The 20,769-nt window shown below is 35.3% G+C and overlaps 1 protein-coding gene across 1 annotated transcript; it reads left to right on the top strand.

Moving 5' to 3' along the window:
* The first annotated feature begins 540 nt into the window (after positions 1-540).
* On the top strand, positions 541-12,692 carry LOC148938944 (complement component 1 Q subcomponent-binding protein, mitochondrial-like). Its single transcript, XM_089107403.1, has 4 exons — positions 541-571; positions 1,086-1,271; positions 9,760-9,848; positions 12,455-12,692. The coding sequence occupies exons 1-4, from the start codon at positions 541-543 to the stop codon at positions 12,599-12,601; spliced, it is 453 nt and encodes a 150-aa protein (XP_088963529.1). The 3' UTR covers positions 12,602-12,692.
* The last annotated feature ends 8,077 nt before the right edge of the window (positions 12,693-20,769 follow it).

The following is a 20,769-nucleotide window of genomic DNA, read 5'->3' as shown; positions in this document are numbered from 1 at the left end:
AGACAGTTATCTGCAGCTTTCCGTCGGTCAATTGGGCGATTCGCGCAGTTTGAAAAATTCCACAATATTTTCTTTGCTTCCATTAACAAATCAGTGCTAAAAAAGTCCGCACCAGTTTTCGCAATATCGGCGTGAACATTCCCTACAGCCCGGGCACGGTATAAAAAGTTCAAGACTGGAGACCATACAAGCTGCTGGCTCCGCATTGTATGTAGCAAACAAACATACAGCAGGTATCTCACTTAGTCAGAAAGAAGGTTGAATAGCCGCACAGGGATCACCGGGAGCAAGGGAAGCGTCGAGACCTGCTCACCTGTCCCTTGTAATTTAATGCTAATTAAAACCGGCAGGTACCAATACGGCGCTTCCGGCCATTAGTTGCGGATTTTATAATTGTCTAAATGAGTTTGACTTAAAGACAAAGGAATGGTATGGCGTGTTGCTTATGACAGATTTGAAGTTAGGCCCTCAGCAAGTTTATCAGATGTCTTGTCTGAGAAAAGAATGGTGTAATCCAGATCATGGAATGTAAAGTCCGAAATGGAGGAAGGATGTGCGAAAGCACAGGCTGGTTGGCCCACCCCCCATTGCACTTCCTGGCTGAAGGGACACGAAGCAGAGATCAGCACAGCCGGTTTGGACCTTAAGGGTCGGTCTAGTGCCGTCATACTTACTTGCTTATTGTAATGTGAACCGCATTGAAATCTAGAGTTCAATTCCTGGTATACAATGATGAACTTTGAAGTATATTTCATTCCTTAAGAGCCTTGGGATTCAAACTTATAAAATTTTCTCATTTAAGTGTCATGCAGTCTATTTGTAAATTTTTGTCTTATAACCTTGTTTATTATAAAAAACATGCGTTTTTCCTCCTTTCTGTCCTATGCCTTTTTAATTTTCTTTGTCCATTTTTACATTCTGTATTACAGTATTTTGTTCTACAAAATAATGCTGTTTGGTTGTTTGTTGGCCTCACTAGCTTACACTGTTACACTCGCTTAGACTTATGCTCTTACCCAACAGGATTGCCAGCTGATGTTATATTGCAAGATAAAACATACATTGTTCATTCAATCTAATTTTAGAATCAAAATTAGCTTACACAGTTAAGCATACTGTTGATTCTGAAGCACCAGAAGAATTGAATCCTAATGCTGAGCAACCAGAAGGTGGTGAAACGAAATCCAAATTTGAGTTTAAAGTAGATATAATTAAAGATGGGATAACTATTGGCATCACTTGTAATTATGGTCAATTTAATGCGGACGACGGTGAGTGTTGAGAACAATAGATAAAATACATGAGCTTGGAATATTAATTTTAACTCTTGTATACTGTCATATGCATAGTCATCAGTTTCCTATTTTCCCAGGTAGAGCCAAATTCTTTCATTTCAATAAGCCTTGGCTATTCCTATAGTCTATACCAAAACAGATTTATAAATTCGAATAATAGTGTCAAATGTTTCTTTTGAGGACGGGGATCAGGTGCCCCAGACAGCATCTTGGGAAGGGCTCTGGCTCCTGCAAAATAATAGATGAATAAAAGAAAGGGATAATCGTCAAAAGTCAAGAGCTTTTTTGGAGGAAGCATACTCCATTCGTGTGTGCTTTTCTTTGGGCTTGATCTCGCTAGTTTTTTCATTATATACTTTGTTCGAGGTTCTCTAATTATAAAGACTAAAGAATCCGTCAATACAAACTGAAGTAGAAATTGGAAGTTTTATAAAACATGTAAATTATGTTGGTTTTGCTTTAGGATGTTATATTGTAGTTTTAGCCCTCATGCATCTAATTAGTCAGTTCAATAGACTATTTAATGTTAATTTTGGTTAAAATTAAACCACATTTGGGTCATTCGGTTCTATAGACAAGAGGATCCTTCCATGTAAACGAAAGAGGAAATTGCATATCATGTTCTGTTTTGGGAAGACTTTTTTTTAGCCCTACTATCGTTATTAGTCATATCAGAAATACTGAGATGCCATCGTTTGCTGAAATCATACACCAGGTGTAAAGTAGATAATTACTGTGTGTGTTTTTTTTATTTATGATGGTTGTTTGATGATTTGAGACTAATCCACAAATGATCTCTAGATGACCCAGAATTGACAGAGATGTGATTCGAAGTGAGAGGGAGGGAGAGGGGGGGTGTAGTTGGCAAGGTATGCAGATAAAAATCTTGGTACAGTCTTGATTTTAGCAGTATAATATGTTAATATTTCTACTAAAATCTGTCTGAGCTGCCTTTGTTTAAAGTTTGCTATTTGAAGCCCTTACCTCAAGATTACACATTTCGTTCCTCTGAATACCATTAACAAAAAATAGCACTTATTTGAGTTATCCCCTTCAGGAATCAAACAATTCGTGGTAACGAACTGTAAGTAAGGGGCGACCTGGCTCAATAGTAACCGAAACTCTGAAAATGGAATTTTCATATCAACCGATACATAAGAAGAATCAGATTTTAATGTTGATTTCAAATATTTAAGTTTTATCGATTTTAGTTCAACCCATCAAAAGTTCAGAGCCTGAGAAAATTTGGCTGATTTTCGAAAAAAGGGGGAAAGACCCCCTAAAAATTATAAAACCTTAATGAAAATCACACCATCATATTCAACGTATCAGAGAACCCTACTGCAGAGGTTTCAAGCTCCTATCTACAAAAATGTGAAATTTTGCATTTTTTGCCAGCGTGTTTATTCGTTTTTTTTTGTTTTTTTTTTCCCCAGGGGTGATCGTATCGACCCAGTGGTCCTAGAATATCGTGGGAGGGCTCATTGGAACGAAAATTAAAAGTTCTAGTGCTCTTTACGCCGAGTCACGACGTAGGTTGCAATTGTCCCAAATTAATTAATCAATGAAAATAAAATTACTCCCGAAACCGTGACTTGTGCCTTTTTATAAATTTCACAGTGTGACCGCAGTTTTTTTTTTTTTTTTTGAGCACAGGAAAGGCAATGGGAGACCACGGAATTAAATGGGGAGGAAAAAATCTCCTGAACTTGGAATATGCTGACGATTTACGCATCCTCGATGAAAGTGTGAGCAAAATGAATAAAGTTTTAGTGGTTTGTTAAGTTCAGGGTGCTAGAATTGGTTTGAAAATTAATGTTAGGAAGACTAAGTCACTAAGGCTAGGAATAAGTGAAGATGAAAAGGTGACGTTGGGAAATGAAAAGATTGATCCGGTGGGCAGCTTCACTTACCTTGGTAGTATTATTTGTAAAGATGGTGGGAGCAGTGAAGACGTTAAAAATGGAATAGCCAAGGCTCAGGGTGTTTTTTCACTGTTAAAAAAGTCTGGAAGAATAGGAAGATAAGTCTGCAATCCTAGATTAGAATATTAGAAGCTACAGTGATGACAGTGATCAAATATGGCTCTGAAGCATGGACGCTCCGAAAAGCGGATGAAGATTTGCTATATGTTTTCCAGAGAAATTGCTTAAGGATTGTTCTGGGTACCTGTCTGATTGACCGTATTTCAAACAATAGGCTATACGAAAAATGTGGTTCAATACCGCTCTCTAGGGCTATAATGAAAGAAAGGTTGAGGTGGCTAGGCACGTTGTGCTGATAAAGGATGACAGATTGCCGAAGATCGTTTTTTTCGGCCAACCATCTAGGGCTAAACGGAAAGCAAGTCGTCCCCGTCTGGAATGGGAGAACGGAATAAAGAAAGATTTAAAGGAAATGGGAACTTCGTGGGCGGGTGTAAAAAGGGAGGCTTTGAATAGATTGGGATGGAGGAGGAGCTTGCGTAGCTGTGTTGGCCTCAGGCGGCTTGGTGCTGCAGTGAGTTGTTAGTAGTAGTAGTAGTAGTAGTGCTCTTTTTAAGTGACTAAAAAAATGGAGGGCAATTAGGCCCCTCCCACGCTCATTTTTTCTCCCAAAGTCACCCAATCAAAATTTTAATATAGCCATTTTGTTCAGCAGGGTCAAAAATATGATAACTTTGTTTTTTAGGATGACTTAATCCCCCGAAGTCCCCGGGGGGAGGGCTGAAAGTTATGAACTTACCCAATGTTAAAATATAGTATTGGTTAATGGGAAGTATACAGACGTTTTCAGGGGGGGGGTTTCTGGTAGTGGGGGTGGGTGGATCGGGGGTTATGTGGGAGGATCTTTCCATGAAGGAAGTTTTCATGGGGGAAGGGACATTACTATGAAGGGGCGCCGGATTTCCCAGCATTATTTAAAAAGACCAGAAATTAAATAAAAAACAAGTTTTTCAACTGAAAGTAAGGAGCAACATCAAAACTTAAAATGAACAGAAAATATTACGTATATGATTGGGTTCACCCCCTAGTCATTACCTCGCTCTTTAAGGCAAAGAGTTTTTAGTACTTTCATAAGAGCTATTTATTCTATTTAACGGCCTTTGTAATTGAGGGGTCATTTTTAAAGAATTGGAACAAAATTAAAATTTAGCTTAAAGAGCAAGGTATTGACTAGGGGGCGAACCCTCTAATATACGTATTAAAAAAATTTTGAATATAGAAGTTCGTTACGCAAGTTAATTCGTAAGTTACGTATATTTATTACTAATAAAAACGTCCGTAAATAAAATTAAACAAGTTTCGAGAAAGCCATTTAACCAAATAAAAGTAAAATTCATATTCAAATTTTGTTTTAATTATTCATATACGGTGAGCCAAAATCAAAACCTGCATTAATTAAAAACGTTCAAAAATTAAATAAAAAAAACAAGTTTTAACTGAAGGCAAGGAACGACGTTAAAACTTAAAACGAACAGAAATTATTCCGTATATGAAAGGGTCTGTCCCCTCCTCAACGCCTCGTTCTTAACGCTAAAGTTTGACTTTCTCACAACTCTATTTTTTTAAACAATAAAAAACTTTAGCGTAAAGAGCGAGGCGTTGAGGAGGGGACAGCCCCTTTCATATACGGAATAATTTCTGTTCGTTTTAAGTTTTATACAGAATAATTTCTGTTCGTCGTTGGCTGATAAGAACGCATGTGGTAATAAACAGTTGTGTAAGCATCTTCGTTTAGGGATTAAACATAGGGAATCATGTTTGAGGGGGTAGCTTATTACGGTTAGTAGGAATTGAATTTTATTATGATTGGTGTTTGTCAGTTAAAATGTCGAAACTTGGTGTGTTTCTTTTTTGTCTTTGTTGTTTTTTTCTTTTAGGATTGGATTTATACTATCCAATGTTGTATTTTGTTCCTAAGCTTTATTTGTTCATTTTATTCTGTGTTGCTATGGCCCGCAGGCTTTTTGCAATAAATCTTATCTTTTGGAACACAAACACAAGCAGAAATAAAGTCCCATAAAAATTGAAACTTAAAACGAGCAGAAATTACTACCAACGAATAAATTAAAAACAAGTAGAAACTAGAACAAATGATCACATCAAACAAAAAAGGTAGCACATACTATTATAGATGAATAAATAAATCGTAAGACGAATGGAAATTAAAGTGAAAAATCAAGTCAAACTTAAAACGAACAGACATTACTCTAAACAGGACCACTTAATCATTTTTTCTCTTTTTCACAAGGAAAAGAGGTCCATAGCGTCAAAAAAAAGAAGAAGAAGAAGAGACTAGTTTAGGCTCAAAAGTAAGAGTGGTGCTACTTTACTCTCTTTTCAAATTCTTTAAATTGCAGGAATGTGAAAAAAATGTGATTTTTATTTTTCAAAATATTAAAAAAAAATCACAGTAATCATCAAGGTGTCTGGAAAGATCTATTGAAAGTAGACTGACCATTTTATTCCCTGGAAGCCTCAGCAATTTTATTTTTCAAATTCTAAATATAAAAGAGAAAATGTTTAAAATACATTTTGTTTTCATTAATGTGCAAATGCTGTAGCCTTTAGAAGGTCAGGGAGCAGTAGCCCTACTCCTGTTTACGATAATTTCTGTTTGTTTAAAGTTTGACTTGATTATTCATTTTAATTTCTTTTTGTTTAAGGATGTATTTATTCATCTGTTGTAGTATTAGTATCTTTGTTTGATCTGATTATTGATTTTAATCTGTTTTCGTTTTGGGATTCAGTTACTCATTAATGGTAATTTCTGTTCGTTTTATGTTTGAAACGCTATGGACCTTATAATTGCTCGTCTTGTGTCTTAATTTGACTACTTTTTTTCAAAATTTTTTTTTTTCAGAACTTTTTTTTAATTGATGTAGTTCGTTTTTAATTGATGTAGTCGAATTGTTGGATGCGTTTGAGTTCTTTTTTTTTAACTTTGTATTGGCTACTCGAATTTTCATTTTAATAAACTAATTAACTAATAATTAACTAATAAATAAACTAATTAACTAATAAACTAATAATTACTCTATTATTTTTATTGTTTCCATGGTCCTGTTTTATCCATATATTAAAAATATTTCTAAAGTTATTTCAGTGTTTCTGCTTAAGAATCAAAATTTTGGATTATAATTTAAGTATTGTACAATACTTGAATGTTTGGTCTAAGTTTTCATCATCAGTGATTTTGTTTTCTAAATTTTTAATAATAGTTTTACTAATAAAGTTTTGGGTACATGGGGTATTCTTATCTATACGACTCTTAAAATTGCGAAGTATTTGGTCTTCTATGGGACTGAGGCCATCCTGAACCCCCATCCTGTAGACACTCTTGAATACAATGTATCTTAATCCACCATTTTATCAAAAGGATATTTTTATTAAATTTTATTTTGTAACTGTCTGTTTGTTTAAATCTATGCATTTCAAAGTCATTTACTAAAAAGAATTCCTTTTTTCAAGTTTTTTTCAAAGAATTCAACTTTTTGTTTTAATTTATCTCTCTTTGGTCGTGAAATTATAATTGAGTTGTCTTCAAAGCCTGCAATTTTAAGGCCGATCAGCATAAAAAGTTTCAATTTTACGCGCTAATAATAATATAACTACATTTTTCTTCCAAAAGGAAAAGGCCCCTTGGTCGAGCCTACTTACCATGAAAGTTTACCGCCGATCAGAGAAATACAGTATTTGGCTAATTTGAGAGTTTTGCGAGCCAATACAACCCACTTTTTTCAAAATCTTTTTCCTCCTAGGTTCAAATGGCCCCGTGTAAATTCTCAGTTTTATCTACCAGCCAAATGGAGACAAAACAAATTTGAGCCTATTTTGGGAAACAAATTCGGTCCTATATTTAGCAAAAATTTCAAATAGCTTTTGTCTGCATTGTCCTTAGTCAATGTTTTTTTTTGCCTTTGTGGTCCCCTTGTCTTCATCTAGTGTGCTCTGAAAGTCTAAGCAAATCTGAGGGGAAAAATTGTTTCCTCAGTTTCAGATGTCATGTCTGGTGTCCAGTTTCATAGATACAACCAGTCTTCATTTTTTTTTTTTTTTAATTCAGGACTATCCGCCCTGTAAGTTACAAGACTATCAGAGACCAAAAAATTCCAGGGGGGAAGGTCGCAAGCCGCTGATGCTAAAATTAGTTTCAAGTGGCTTTTCTGTATAGTGTTCGATCTTGGCATGAAACTTGAACATATTAAGATTAATTGAAAAAAGAAATATGAGGCTCCTTTTTTTGCATCCCAAGTTTTAGTCTTTTGGTCTGGAATGATCAAAACATTTTAAGTCAAGTAACTGGTCTAAAGAAAAGTATTACAAATCTCACATGATCGGAAAAAAAAGTTTTGGGTCCATTATCGCATGACATAGGCTTCCTTTGACTCAAAAGATAACGTATATAATACGAGATAGAAATGTTTTTGCACCCTTATCCTTTTCTCCTACATAATATTTTGAACCCCCTTGCCTTCCCCAGATACTGCCTTGAAGTTTTTAACTCGATCCCTGAAGCCGTTCCTGAAAAAATCCGCTATTAATTGTATTGAAGAAAGACTATTTCAATAGCCTGGACGAATCTATCTTTCGATTTACCTCCCTAATTCACCTAGAATAGATTCAGAGTTCCACTTGGGCTAAAAGTTCTAAAACTTTTAGGCGTAAACATACATATTTTTTGCCACCACATCTTCCCCATCTAAACATGAAACATGAAGCTTCGCTTCCTCCCTACCCCCAGAATTCTGAAAGTTTCAGCTCCATTTCTACCTTTCGTTCCGAGATGTTACTAATATGCCATTTTGATAGTCTGGTTGCATAGTTTGTTTCGATTTACCTCTACCCCAACCCTCAAGTCAGAATTTGAGGACATGGTCCTTCAACATTCCATTAAAATCCCGCTCAATCGTCCAATATGCTCCTGAGATTATGCAGATAAGCTGTTTTTCCAATCAAATGGGACCCTTTCAAAGTTTCTAGGACCACCCTCCCATGAAAGAGTCGGGTAAAAAAGTTATTTTGACACTTTGTCAAGCCTGTTGTTTCTGGGGGAACCAATTTTATTTTCTATTTTTCCTTCTGCGTTGGGGTCTCCATAGACCAAGGATTCAAAGATATAAATTTTGAGCCACTCAGAAAAATATTGTCTTTGATCCTTTTTTCCGCTTCCTTTTTTTGGGAGGTGGAGGTGGAGCTGGAGGCGAATTTTTCTTTTATAAAAAGTTCTTTCCGGCCCAAGGGTTTACGCTTTTAAGTTTCAAATCGATCAGGGATAAAAAAAAAATTGGCCCAATTTCTGGATTTCTTTGACGATTTGATGTTGTCCACAGAAAGAAAAAACGCATTTATAGCCAGGGTTGTATCCAAGAGAGAGGTGGCTCAGGGGTGCCGAAGCTCCTCTCTCTAGAGACCTGTCAGTGCTGCAACAAAAGTCCTTGATTCACCATGAACACTTTGGAATTTTGATAATTGCGTTTTTTTACAAGAGAAATGTTAAAAAACTGATGACACTACAAAAAATATTTGTGTAATTGTTGCTAGATCTATAACTGTTCTGATCTACAAATTTATTAGAACTGTGAAAGCTATACAAAAGTAAGAGAAATTTCCCCTCAACCACCAGAACGTATGTTAGGTTTAAGCCTTCCCCCCTAAAACAAACAAGCTTCTGAACATGTCCCTGGTAATAGTGAATCATAACCCTTAATATTTGGAATGCATTTCTTTAGGGGACAAAGACAATTTTTATTTTATAGATAAAAGGAACCAAGTCTGATCTGTCATTAGTGTACTTTTGAAACAAGTCCTCTGTATTTTCAAAAACCCTTGAAATGTTTTTTTATATAGATTGTAGATCATAACATAAAATGCCGATTGGGCTTTTTAGTTACGATCTATAGTATATGAAAAATGTTATGATCTGAGACATCTGGATAAAAAGACGAATAATTAGCAACAAAGTATAGTCCAATACATCTTATGACACCTAAGATGTTTTTTTTAATACATTGAGCAAAATAAATGCTTTATTCCCTCTGTTTAAACGTCTTGTTTTTAGTTTGGATTGGTTGATGTTCATTAGAATGTTGACTTCTTCTTATTTATATTCATAACTAAAAACATTGGAGGTGGGGAACTAGATTGTTTGAAAGATGTCACTTCGATAAACATAAAAAAAAAATAATAAAATAATCTGGCTATTTGTTTCTAAAAATATTTCTGGACCTGACTAATCAAAGGTGTGTGACTTGTCCACTATTTTGACATTTCCTGGGAGAAGTCCCATCCCTGTGTGGAGCTATGTATGCTTTGAAAATTACTAAGATGTCTAGTTTAGTCTGATTCTTGGGTTTATTTTTTAATACAAGGTAGTCGTCCAAGGAGAAGGATTTCTCCCCTATTAACCCTTTCCTTACCCATATGCTTCATGATTAACATTATCGATATTTTTATCATCAGTTTCTATTTTATCTTTTTAGGTGATTTCTTTGCCATTCATGAAGTTACCTTTTACGAAGGAGAATGGAAAGATTCAAACTATGCTGTAGCTTGTGATATTCTTGATGGGGTAATTCTTTTGTTTTTTCTTCCGTCCTGAAAGGAAATAATTTAGGAAAATTAGTAGAAGACCACGAGTTACACTTTATTAGTTTCGGTGAGGTTTTGAGGAAAAGAGGTTGAGCTTTCAGAAAAATATGCATAAGGAAGCTTATACTGTCCTACAGGCAGTCTAGGTCTCATAAATTATTTTCAGACATATTTTTAGAAATTAATTTAGTATTGTAAGCAAGGAAACCTCTTGAGTCTGTAAACCCAATTAAATAAAAAGCTACTGGTATTTTTGGAATTTATTCAAGATAATAGACCAAATTTCAAGTTGTGGATTTGAGACTTAATAGCAGGCGACAGAATTTTATTGAAGATAATAGATCATATTTCAGGTCGTGGGTTCGAGACTCTTAATTTATTTATTGTCTTAAATTTTATTTAAGATAATAGATCTGTGAATTTGAGACTGTTTGAGATAAGGGGGCCATTGTAAGCTTATTCCAAGCTGTGTGTCACAAAAATATAATAGCAGGCGACAGCGAGTCAGCAAACAGCCTTACGTTATTTTCCTTTTTATGGGTAGACATGCAAAATCAAGACGTCGTTGGTTTTCCATTTACGATGTAATAATGTTTCTTTCCCGCTGAGGCGTAGCTCCAGCATTTTTATTGGGAAGGGGAGGCAAGAAGGATTCCATCCAGAGAGTCGTGGGACATGGACTATATAGTATTTTTTTTCGCCAAGTTATTGGGGGAGGGGGGGGGGTAACCGACCCCCCCCCCCCCTCCTAAACGACTCCATTGCTTTCCCGGGAAGTATATTTACATTTAGGTAGAGGTTGTCTTACCATTTTTGAAATATATTTGAAGAAACGTTATGAAAAGGTGAACATAGGTTTGTATAAATGTCTTTAAGAGGTCCTCCTTTTAAACAGCCTATGGCATCTTTTCTCCATCTGAAGATTGTCAACCCAAAGAGATTTGTCATCCCCAGACACAAGAGCAACAGTTAGTCAGAAAAAATACAATGCTTATGTACACTACAATTTTCTGTGTTATAAAGAAGGTTTTCCAAACAAATCCAAATAGAAATGTCAAAATAAATCTTAGAAAGAAAAATGAGATCTTCCCAGGAAAAATTGAGTAATTTAGGCCTAAAAATTTTAAGGCATGATACAAAACATGAAAAAGCGCATCTTTTTACTGCATACTTCGCCTTGGGAATCCTTGGAGGATAAAGTACTTGAGTGTCCCCTATCGAAAATTTTGTTTTGGGAGTGAAGGTTCTTTCAATTACTTTCCTGTAATTTTTTTTATTTACTGGTAAGAAAAAAAAATTACAAAAAATGTGCATTTACAATAGCATATTTGCAATTTTTAGTATTTCTTTTGTCAAAATGGAATACAATTAACAAAATATGCAAGGTTAAAAAGTTCAATAATTGGCAAACATATCAAGAAAAACATAAGTTGCTACCCACCAGAAATTTTTTTTTTTATGAGAAAATTGAGAAATAATGTCAACAGACTAAGAAAACTTATGCCAATGGCTTAGTTGAACAAAATGTGTAATGATTCTCATTTCTATTTATTAGGTCAACTGTGAAGTTTTGGCTAGCTTAAAAGTTATATTAGGAAAATACTCGTTTTTTCTAATAATAATGATACTTTTGTAAGAAGGATACTCTAAGGAAGTGAGAGAGGGGTTGGGGGTCTTCAACTACTTGAGCCAAACCTCCTTGCCCATGGGAATGCCCTTATACAAATAGCATATATACTAATTCTCAAACATTTTTATGCTAGTGCCATCTAAATCCAGAAAAAACGCGTACCTTATGCCCTTTCCCAAAGAGAATGGTTTAATTTTCAAGTTTTGAAATAATTGCTGAAACATTCCCCCATCTTGCAATTTGTTTTAGCTTTGTAGGGTCTTTGAAGTAATAAAGTTAAGGAACCATCAACCAATTCTTTTTAATGGTTTTATGTTTGTTTCTAGTTTTCTTTAAGTTGAGTACCATACTATAGTTGTCCTGAATCTAAAGATGTTTAGAATTAAAAATTTAAATTAATAGTTGTTAATGAAACAAATATATACATGCATTTAAGTTGTTGTAATTGCATATGGTAGCTGTAATAGCAAATGCTTTAAATGATAGGATATTACACTTATTACACTGAAAGCCTTTATGACTATGGTTAATACAAAAGTAAAACAACACAAAATTTTTAAACAAAGAAACTCTTGAACCCAAGTTAATACGTAAATAAATTACAAAAAATGGTCCCTATGTGCCTTACCTGACCCACCAAGTTTCCAAATACCGTAATCCCCATAAAACTTCTATCATATGGTGTATAAAATTAACCCATTCCTCTCTAATATACCACCCTGGAAAAATTTCCTCCCTCAGTCCATTTAATTTCTTACAAAACCCAAAATTGAATTGAATCATGATCTCAATCTCCGCACATGGGGCAAAAATGAGAACCTACCTTCGACTTCACCCGCCCCGAATATTTTTCTATATCATCAATTGCTATAAAAATTCATCTTATTGCCTCATAATGTTTTCAGTTATTTCAATATTTTTGCCTTTTGCAACTCAACTCTGTATATTTTTTTCAGTACCTGTGTGACTTGTTCTTGAACATGCTGGAAGAGCGAGGCATTTCAAACGAATTTGCGGAAAAGCTTTCAGACTGTTCTACTGGATTTGAACACAAGATGTACATTAGCTTATTGGAAAACATCCAAAAATTTATATCCAGCTAATTAGTAGATAATCCTGCATTTTGGTTATATTTCTACTATTGTAGACCATTTTGAAGTTTCTTTATTAAAATAAATTTGAATCAAAATGTCATGTTGAATTGTTTTTATTCTTGGCTAGCTCTGATTCTTCTAATAGTTTTCCAAGGTTCAGGTTGTGGGTTACCAGTGCCTCCTGAAAAATAAGTTCAGAAAAATTATGGCCTATCCACAGCAAGATTTTCTTTTGTGTAAGGACTGCACAATCTATAGAATGGCAATAAACACAAATCATAAGAATATTTTAAATATCAGTTCACATTTACACAAGTGACATTTCACATATGTTTAGGTATGCTGAGAAATTAAGGGAAACGGGGACTGGAAGAACATTTTCAAAAGGTTTCAACCCATGATAAATTTGCAGGAAATGATAGAAAAGAATGAAAAAATTCGACAATTTGGTATTGGAGGAAGATTTATTTTGCAAGGGGGAATTAAATACAGTAGGGTGAACGTGCGTAAGTCTGACCCCTTATTAAGTTTTTTTTCCGCTTAATTTGGTCCCAAAATTGTATTTAAGTTGCTGGCATAATAAAATTGATTTGATGTTGTTCTTGGTCACACTATTGATATTCTTCACACTCCAGAAAGTGCATAAGTTTTATTGTTTCTGTGAATTAATCACCAAAGTAACTCATCTCAGGGAGGTCAAACTATGTACGTAGAGATAAAACTTTTGTCACCCTAAGACATGATAGAGGATACCTCTATGTACAGGAAAACCATGCAAAACAAAAACTCTTGTTAATAGTATGTGTGTGCCATAGCGGAAAACAGGTTTTCTGTCTACTATGGGGCATTTCCAACAGTATCAGTCTTCCCTGTACATAGAAGAAGTTTCTGAGAGTGGTGGTTCCAAATTTTTACTATAAACATGAAAAAGGTAACACCATACTTCAAATAATGGGGAAAAATTTTTTGATTTCAAATAGTATCATTTAGACCCCGGCGGCGCACCGATAAGAGAAGACCGGCGGCGGCGGGACCAAAAATAGCAGCGACGGTGTGCTGCCTGCACGATCAATGTTGACCACAAACATTAATGTTTTCATCAGTCTTTCTCAAATCCCAGCTTGAATTACTTGTCTTCTTCGTTATCCATCAAGAGAGGCAGAAATCTGTTAGAAACGAAATGGCTGTGGCGTTTCAGTTCCCTTGCATAATAGTTAAAATAATAGGTAATAGATACGCTGTGGAATTCAATAAGATCCAAGAAATATAGTTAAAAGGGAGCACATACAAATCTGATTGGATTTTGTGGTAATTTCAAATATATAAATTTCATCAAGCTTAGTGTTACCCATCAAAAGTTATGAGCCTGAGAATATTAGCCTTCTTTTCGAAAAAGGGGGAAACACCCCCCGAAAGTCGTAGAAACTTAATTAAAATCACACCATCAGATTCAGCATATCAGATAACCCTACTGTAGAGATTTAAAGCTCCTATATGCAAAAACGTGAAATTTTGTATATTTTTCTGCCAGAAGAAAGAACACGGATGCGTTTTTACTTGTTTGTTTTTTCTTCCCAGGGATGATCGTAGCGACCCAACGGTCCTTAGATATCGTGAGAGGGCTCATTCAAACGGAAATCAAAAGTTCTAGTGCCCTTTTTAAGTGACCAAAAAATTGGAGGGCAACTAGGCCCCCTTTCAAGCTCATTTTTTTCCTTAAGGCACTGGATCGAAATTCTGAGATAGCCATTTTGTTCAGCACAATCGAAAAATCTAAGAACTATGTCTTTAGGTGTAAAATGACCCGCCACGGTCCCCGGGGGAAGGGCTGCAAGTTGTGAACTTCGCCCATTGTTTGCATATAGTATTTCTTATTGGTAAGTATACATCTATTTTTTTTTTGGAGGGGGGGGGAGGAGGTTTGCACTTGGGGTGGAATTCTACGGGGACACTCGTCAAGGGAACGGGAAATTTAGGAGGAGTAATTATTCGAGAGGAAATGTTGCACAGCAGGGGCTTGACACAATTACAATGTGAAAGTCTTTTTAAGGGTCTTACATTCGCTTTGCCAAATTTTGTCTATGTAGACGTTTGGGGGAATTATCCGGGGGCTTTTTTCCGTGCGTTTCGTTTTCTGGGAAATCATTTCCACGGAAGGGGGCATTTCTGGAGTGACCAAAAACCGCTTATAGATTGAAGTCTTATTCCAATGAAAAATGCTAGAGACAATTTTTCAGGGTGAATTGTCCATAAGCAACTTTACAGAGAGGGGGGGATTTTCAGCGAGGAAGGAACTGTCTGGAGAGAATTTGACGGGGGGGGGGGGGGTAGGATGTACTTTATGTTGGATAAAATTTCCATGGAGGAGTTCCTATAGGGAGAGGGGTATATTTCATAGAGGATGGGCCAGATTTAGCGGCATTATTTGAAAAACGAACATAAATTAATTTGAATTTGAATTAATTTGACTTTTTACTAAAATTGAAACACAGGGGCTGTTTAATTAGAATAGGAAGTTTTTTTTAAATGTTCACAGGTTTAGCGTAAAGAGCAAGGTATTGAAAAGGACCCTTCATATTCGGATTAAATCTGCCAAAATTAATATGCAATTTGTGTTTTAATTTTCATGCATGGTGAGCCAAAATTGAACCAGCATTAGTTGAAAAACGTTCAGAAATTAAATAAAAAACAAGTTTTTTTTTTTACTGAAAGTAAGGAGCAATATTAAGACTTAAAACGAATAGCAATTGTTCCGTATATGAAAGGGGCTGTCCGCTCCTCAGCGCCTCGCTCTTTACGCTAAACTTTGACTCTTTTTCACCACTCTACTTCTAAAAACAATAAAAACCTTTAGCGTAAAGAGCGAGGCGTTGAGGATGGTACAGGCCCTTTCATATACGGAATAATTGCTGTTCGTTTTAAGTTTTATTGTTGCTTCTTACTTTCAGTGAAAAAACTTGTTGTTTTTTTTAATTTAATTTCCTAAAGACGATACTTTTGTCAACATATGAAGAACAGTGTATATTGTAATTGTATCAGTCTGGTTTATATGTAAAGTAACACAAGAGACGAAAATTAACAAACAAGAGAGTAGTGAAGAATTATGGCGTACAAAGTAATATTTGGCAGGGATATTCACTAGTGATAAATCACTAGGGATGGCACCGTGATTGGGTGATTTTTGGGGATTCGGGTAACCAAATTTTTTTTTGGGATGACATACAGACTTTCGAGGAAATACCCAAAATTTCGGGGATATTGCAAGCCCTGCTTTATTCCTAATCAGGAAAATCGAAATACTTAACCACACGAGAAAAGAGAAGCTCCGACTTTAGGGTTGACGCCTCTACCGGCGGCGGCACGCGTTTGGCGCGCCGGAGGCGTTGCGACACTTCAGCGGCGGTCAACCGGGCCTCTCGTTGGCGGCGTTTGGTCAGTGCGCCGGGGAATAGTATCATTTATAAAAAAAAAGGTATATTTGTTTTTTTTTTTGTAAAAAAAAAGTAATTTCTAATAGTATCAGAGGGAGTCAAAAAAGCAAACTTTTCATAACTTGCAGGTCCTATTGTGCTTCTTAGTACAGAATGGTGACGCGCCGACTTTGGAATGATGGTAGAGTGAAGGAACCAGCTCCAGAAAGCACCAAGGGTTCAGCTAAGATGTATTCTTCTTCAACTTCGTCAATGGCATCCTTTTTTAGCCAGTCACATAAATAGTTGGCAAGGCTCAGTCAGCAAAGATATTCTATATGAACAAGATTTTCATCAGGATAATCAAACTCTCTTCCAATATACCAGCCTTGTTGATCACGTTTGGTATTGTATGCTAAAGGATAGTCTCGTTTCCTCATTTAGCCTCTTTTCCTCCTCTTCTTCATACTCACTCCCAACAGTACAACATATGTCCATTTGTTCAGTTGAGGAGCCCAGAGAGATGTCAGAGTCTTCATTGGAAAGATCATCTTTCTTTTTCAGTTTCGGCTTCAGCATCTTCTCTTTTACTTTTCCTTTTTTGTTCTCAAGCTTTTCTTTTTTCTCTCCTTGTTCAAGCACTCTCAAAGCCTCAATAGATTTGATTACTTCAACTTACCGAGCAATTTTCTACCTACTGGATATCTTGGATGCTGAGGCATCAAGAAAAGGACAGCATCCTTAGTCCAAAAGAAGTTCTTGAAATGATTTTTCATGCATATGAATCTTTTTTGGACTAACAACACTGAAATAGTAATCTGATTTCTTTGTCACAACATATTGTTTTAACTTGGCTGGATCAAACTTCACCTTGTCAATCACATTGCAGTTTATACGTGCTGGAATACTGGCATTGTAGATTTCTATTGTTTGAAATGATTTTTTAATCAGTGAAGGGGTAAGGTAAGTCTCCCAGATCTGACATAAAATTTTCACAAGTTCTTGGTTTTGCAAGATATCACATGGATGTGCTCATTGCCAGCTCACAAGCTTCTGCTCATAAGATGATTTCAGCCCTTTGAAAACAACCATGTCAAGGGGCTGCATAACATGGGCTGTCAACTTGAGGATAGTAATTTCCTTTGCTAAAGGAAGTTGCATAAGAGCCAAGAATCAATGGGAGTCTTGGCTGTCAGAAATAACAAGTGCTATTCCTTTCACCTAAAGCAGGTAAACATCTTTAAATCAGTTATAGAAGAGGTCCGCTGTCATCCATCCTTTCTTAGTGGCAGAAAAATACGCATCTGGATGGTCTTTAATGGGTAGCCATGGGCTCAAGTGTTTGTCCCCATGTAGACTACCAGTGGTTACAGATTCTCACTTTTTGCACTAATGCATGTGAGAGCAGTTGTGTTATCATGCTTATTGCAACCAATTCACCGTGGTGCTGGGGATCCTTTTGCGACAGCGGTTTTAAGGCTATCAGGATTGTGACAAAACAAAGTTCAAAATTCAAAAGAGAAGAATGTTCCATGGGGAAATTTTTTCAAATAAGTTAAATTTAAAAATATAATCATCATTAACGCTTGGGGAATCTTCTGTTATGAAGGGAGGGAATTTTCTGTGGGAACAAATTTTGCCAGGAGGGGAGTTTTCTTCAAGAGAAAATTGTCCTTGAACTTGCTTTCTTTTGAGATTACAACAATGCATGACAAGAGGCTAGTACAATGTAACATAATAAATAAAATAGAAAGTAGGGCCTATAAAATAAAAAAAAGACAAAATGTAGGCCTAAATGAACATAAATATGAAATAATGTAAATAACATAATTTAATAGTGAAAAATAGTAACAATTAAAATAATTAAAAAATAATAAAAATGCCACTGCTATTATTTGCTCTGTGGTAAAAAATAATGTTATACATGACATTTTGTATTTAATAGAAGTGAGCTTTGTTTACTTACCTTTGCTTGTTTGTGTTTTTTCTTTATTAGTGTTTTTTTTCCCTTTATTTTCTATTCATTACTCCACTTGTGATTTTGTATCTTTAAAGTGGGCAATAAAACACATTCATTCAATATACATAATAATTGTAGCAAACATATTTAGCATGCAACCCCACTATAATTTACTGTCAACCCACCTAATTTACAGATATATTGCCCAAATTAGATATTTCTAATGTATTATCTTCAATAACTCTTGTCTTATCATAGTTGACTGAATTTATGGTTACATAAGTTGAAGCAAGAGAGACATATTGGGAAAATACATAGGAAACATCTAATTTTGGCTATATAATTTCATATTAGAGGGGGGGGGGGTAAAGCATAGCAGAGCTGCATGTAAAATAAGTTAGCTACAATTATTACCCTAAATTATACCTACTTGTTAGCAATAGGACAAATCTTGTGTTTCTATTCTGTATATTATGAAGTATGGATTGTTTTTTAAACATCTTTCATTGTCAATAGACCCTAATTTGGGCCTTTACCTTTTTCTGCATATTTTGAAGTAAGAATTGTTTTCTTACCATTGTTCCTTCTGAGATGGGCTGTGTCTGCAATTGAACCAGGGATTCATTTTCTTCAATGAAAATGGGCTACAAGGAATAGACTAAGTATTTTCAACTGCAATCTAGGGAACAACTGAACCATGCTGCAATTAGCAACCCTGTTCTGAAATCATGACAGCAATTACAGCCTAACCTGACATAGGTCAAACCCTAAAATTGAGCTGTCTGTGAAGGGGATACCACCAGATGGATAATTTGACAGTGCATATATATACAATTCTTTGAGTTAGCCAACTGATCAACCAGTATTTTAAGCCTCAGAGTCCAGATGGACATAGCCTAAGGAAACATTAAGAAAATAATTCTTACTCCATAATGTGCAGACTAATCCTAGTTAACACATTTTGCAGGGGGAGAGCCTTTAACTTCACTTCTTTCCTTGTTTTTCCAGTTTTTCTAAGAAATTCATGAATTTCTCAGAACCTATAGGCTACATTCACAGAATATATACCCTATCCCCCTAATGTGAAAATATACACCTAGAATTGCATCCTCAATCTAAATATAACATCCATTTTCATCACAAATAAACTTTACTCCCATATTAGCCATGTGGTGGATGTCTGTCTGTGAAGTGAATATGAGGATCACCCTTTCTGTTATCTTATTGACTTTTAAATTGGCAAGGCTATATATAGATTGTTTAGTGCCTTTAAATACTGCAAATGAAGTCTTAAGCTTTCAATTGACCAAAACTCCCAGAAAAAAATACACTAGAAGTAGCCTATGTCATTTTCATTTAAAACATTTTCTGTTTACCTTTAAACATTCCTGATAGGTTTTGAAAGAAGGTTCACAAACTTCATCTGTTACCTTCGAACCTTTAAGAAAGTGATCACTGAACTATGTGTTAAAACAACGATCATAATCTTTCTTAGGGCATTCTGATCTGATCTGAGAGATTTGAGTCTCCTCTTGACAGCAATGTCAGTTGAGACTTCTTTCAATATGACTAATTTTCTTCCTTCTCAGCACAACACCATTAGCTGCAAATACTTTCAATACAGCAATAATTAATACAACTCAGCTTCAATCTAAAAAGAAAAGACAATCTTCCTTTATAGTAGGATTTTTTTTTTTTTTTTTTTTTTTTTTATAACACGGACATATATCATTGCTAAAAACAACAATCAAACCTATTATACATACAAGATCTATCCCTTTTCAACACTGACAATACAGCAATTACATTACTATCAGCATCAGATAAAATCATTTTCTCTACCACTTTCCTGTATAAACTTAATAAACAGGTCTATCATCCTATACTTCAAAGAATCCTCATCAATCAAAATTCCTAATGCAAGTGCTACTGAAAATTCTCCTAAATTTTCCTCTTTGCACAAATTCATCGTTTCTTTTCTCAAATTTTCATACTCCTTACATTCAACAACATAATGGAAAATACTTTCTATCTCACTACAATTATCACACTGAGGACTAGCAGTTTTGCCTATGATAAACAACCTATGCTTAATACCTACATGGGTCGACCGAAAACGGAACATTAAGCAATCATATTTTCTTTTTAATCTACTATAATTTTTCATATCAAAGCCAGGCTTCTTTTTCTGGGTAAGAGCTATATTACTACTATTATCCCTCATTTCCTCAAAATGTTTTTGGTAAATCTTTCTAACCATCTCTCTAATCTGTTTATATGTTTCTGTAGGGGGTGTAAGGGTCATATTTTGTGCTGTCAGTTTGGCATATTTGCCTGCTTTTTCAGTCCCTGAAACCCCCACATGGGCTGGACAACACAAAAATTGTATCACTAGTCATTTTCCAACAATCTTCAGAATTGAACTATAGCACCTATGGACTTCCTCATTTTGTTAATTCGGAAAATTCTTTAGGGACTGGAGGGCAGATTTCGAGTCACTGCATATGAGGAACTTAGATTGGTTTTCATCACTTTCACTAGTTTTCCTCAATACCCATTCCAGTGCACTTTCAATTGCTTTTATTTCTGCCTCTAAAACAGTTGATTCTTTACTTAGTGACTTTGTTATCACTGTATTTAATTCTGGAACCACTGCTGAACAACCCACTCCTAAACCATTTATTTTTGAACCATCTGTATATATTTTAACATATTCTTGGTACTTGCTATTCAAAACTGAGAGGAATTCATATCTCATTATTAGGGGGTTATTTTCCACTTTTTCCAAGTAATAAATCTGACACTCA

This window comes from Artemia sp. Qi Xiang Cuo, unplaced genomic scaffold (assembly GCF_049724085.1).
Source record: "Artemia sp. Qi Xiang Cuo unplaced genomic scaffold, ASM4972408v1 HiC_scaffold_23, whole genome shotgun sequence".
NCBI lineage: Eukaryota > Metazoa > Arthropoda > Branchiopoda > Anostraca > Artemiidae > Artemia > Artemia sp. Qi Xiang Cuo.
This window is presented reverse-complemented; position numbering and strand designations above follow the sequence as displayed.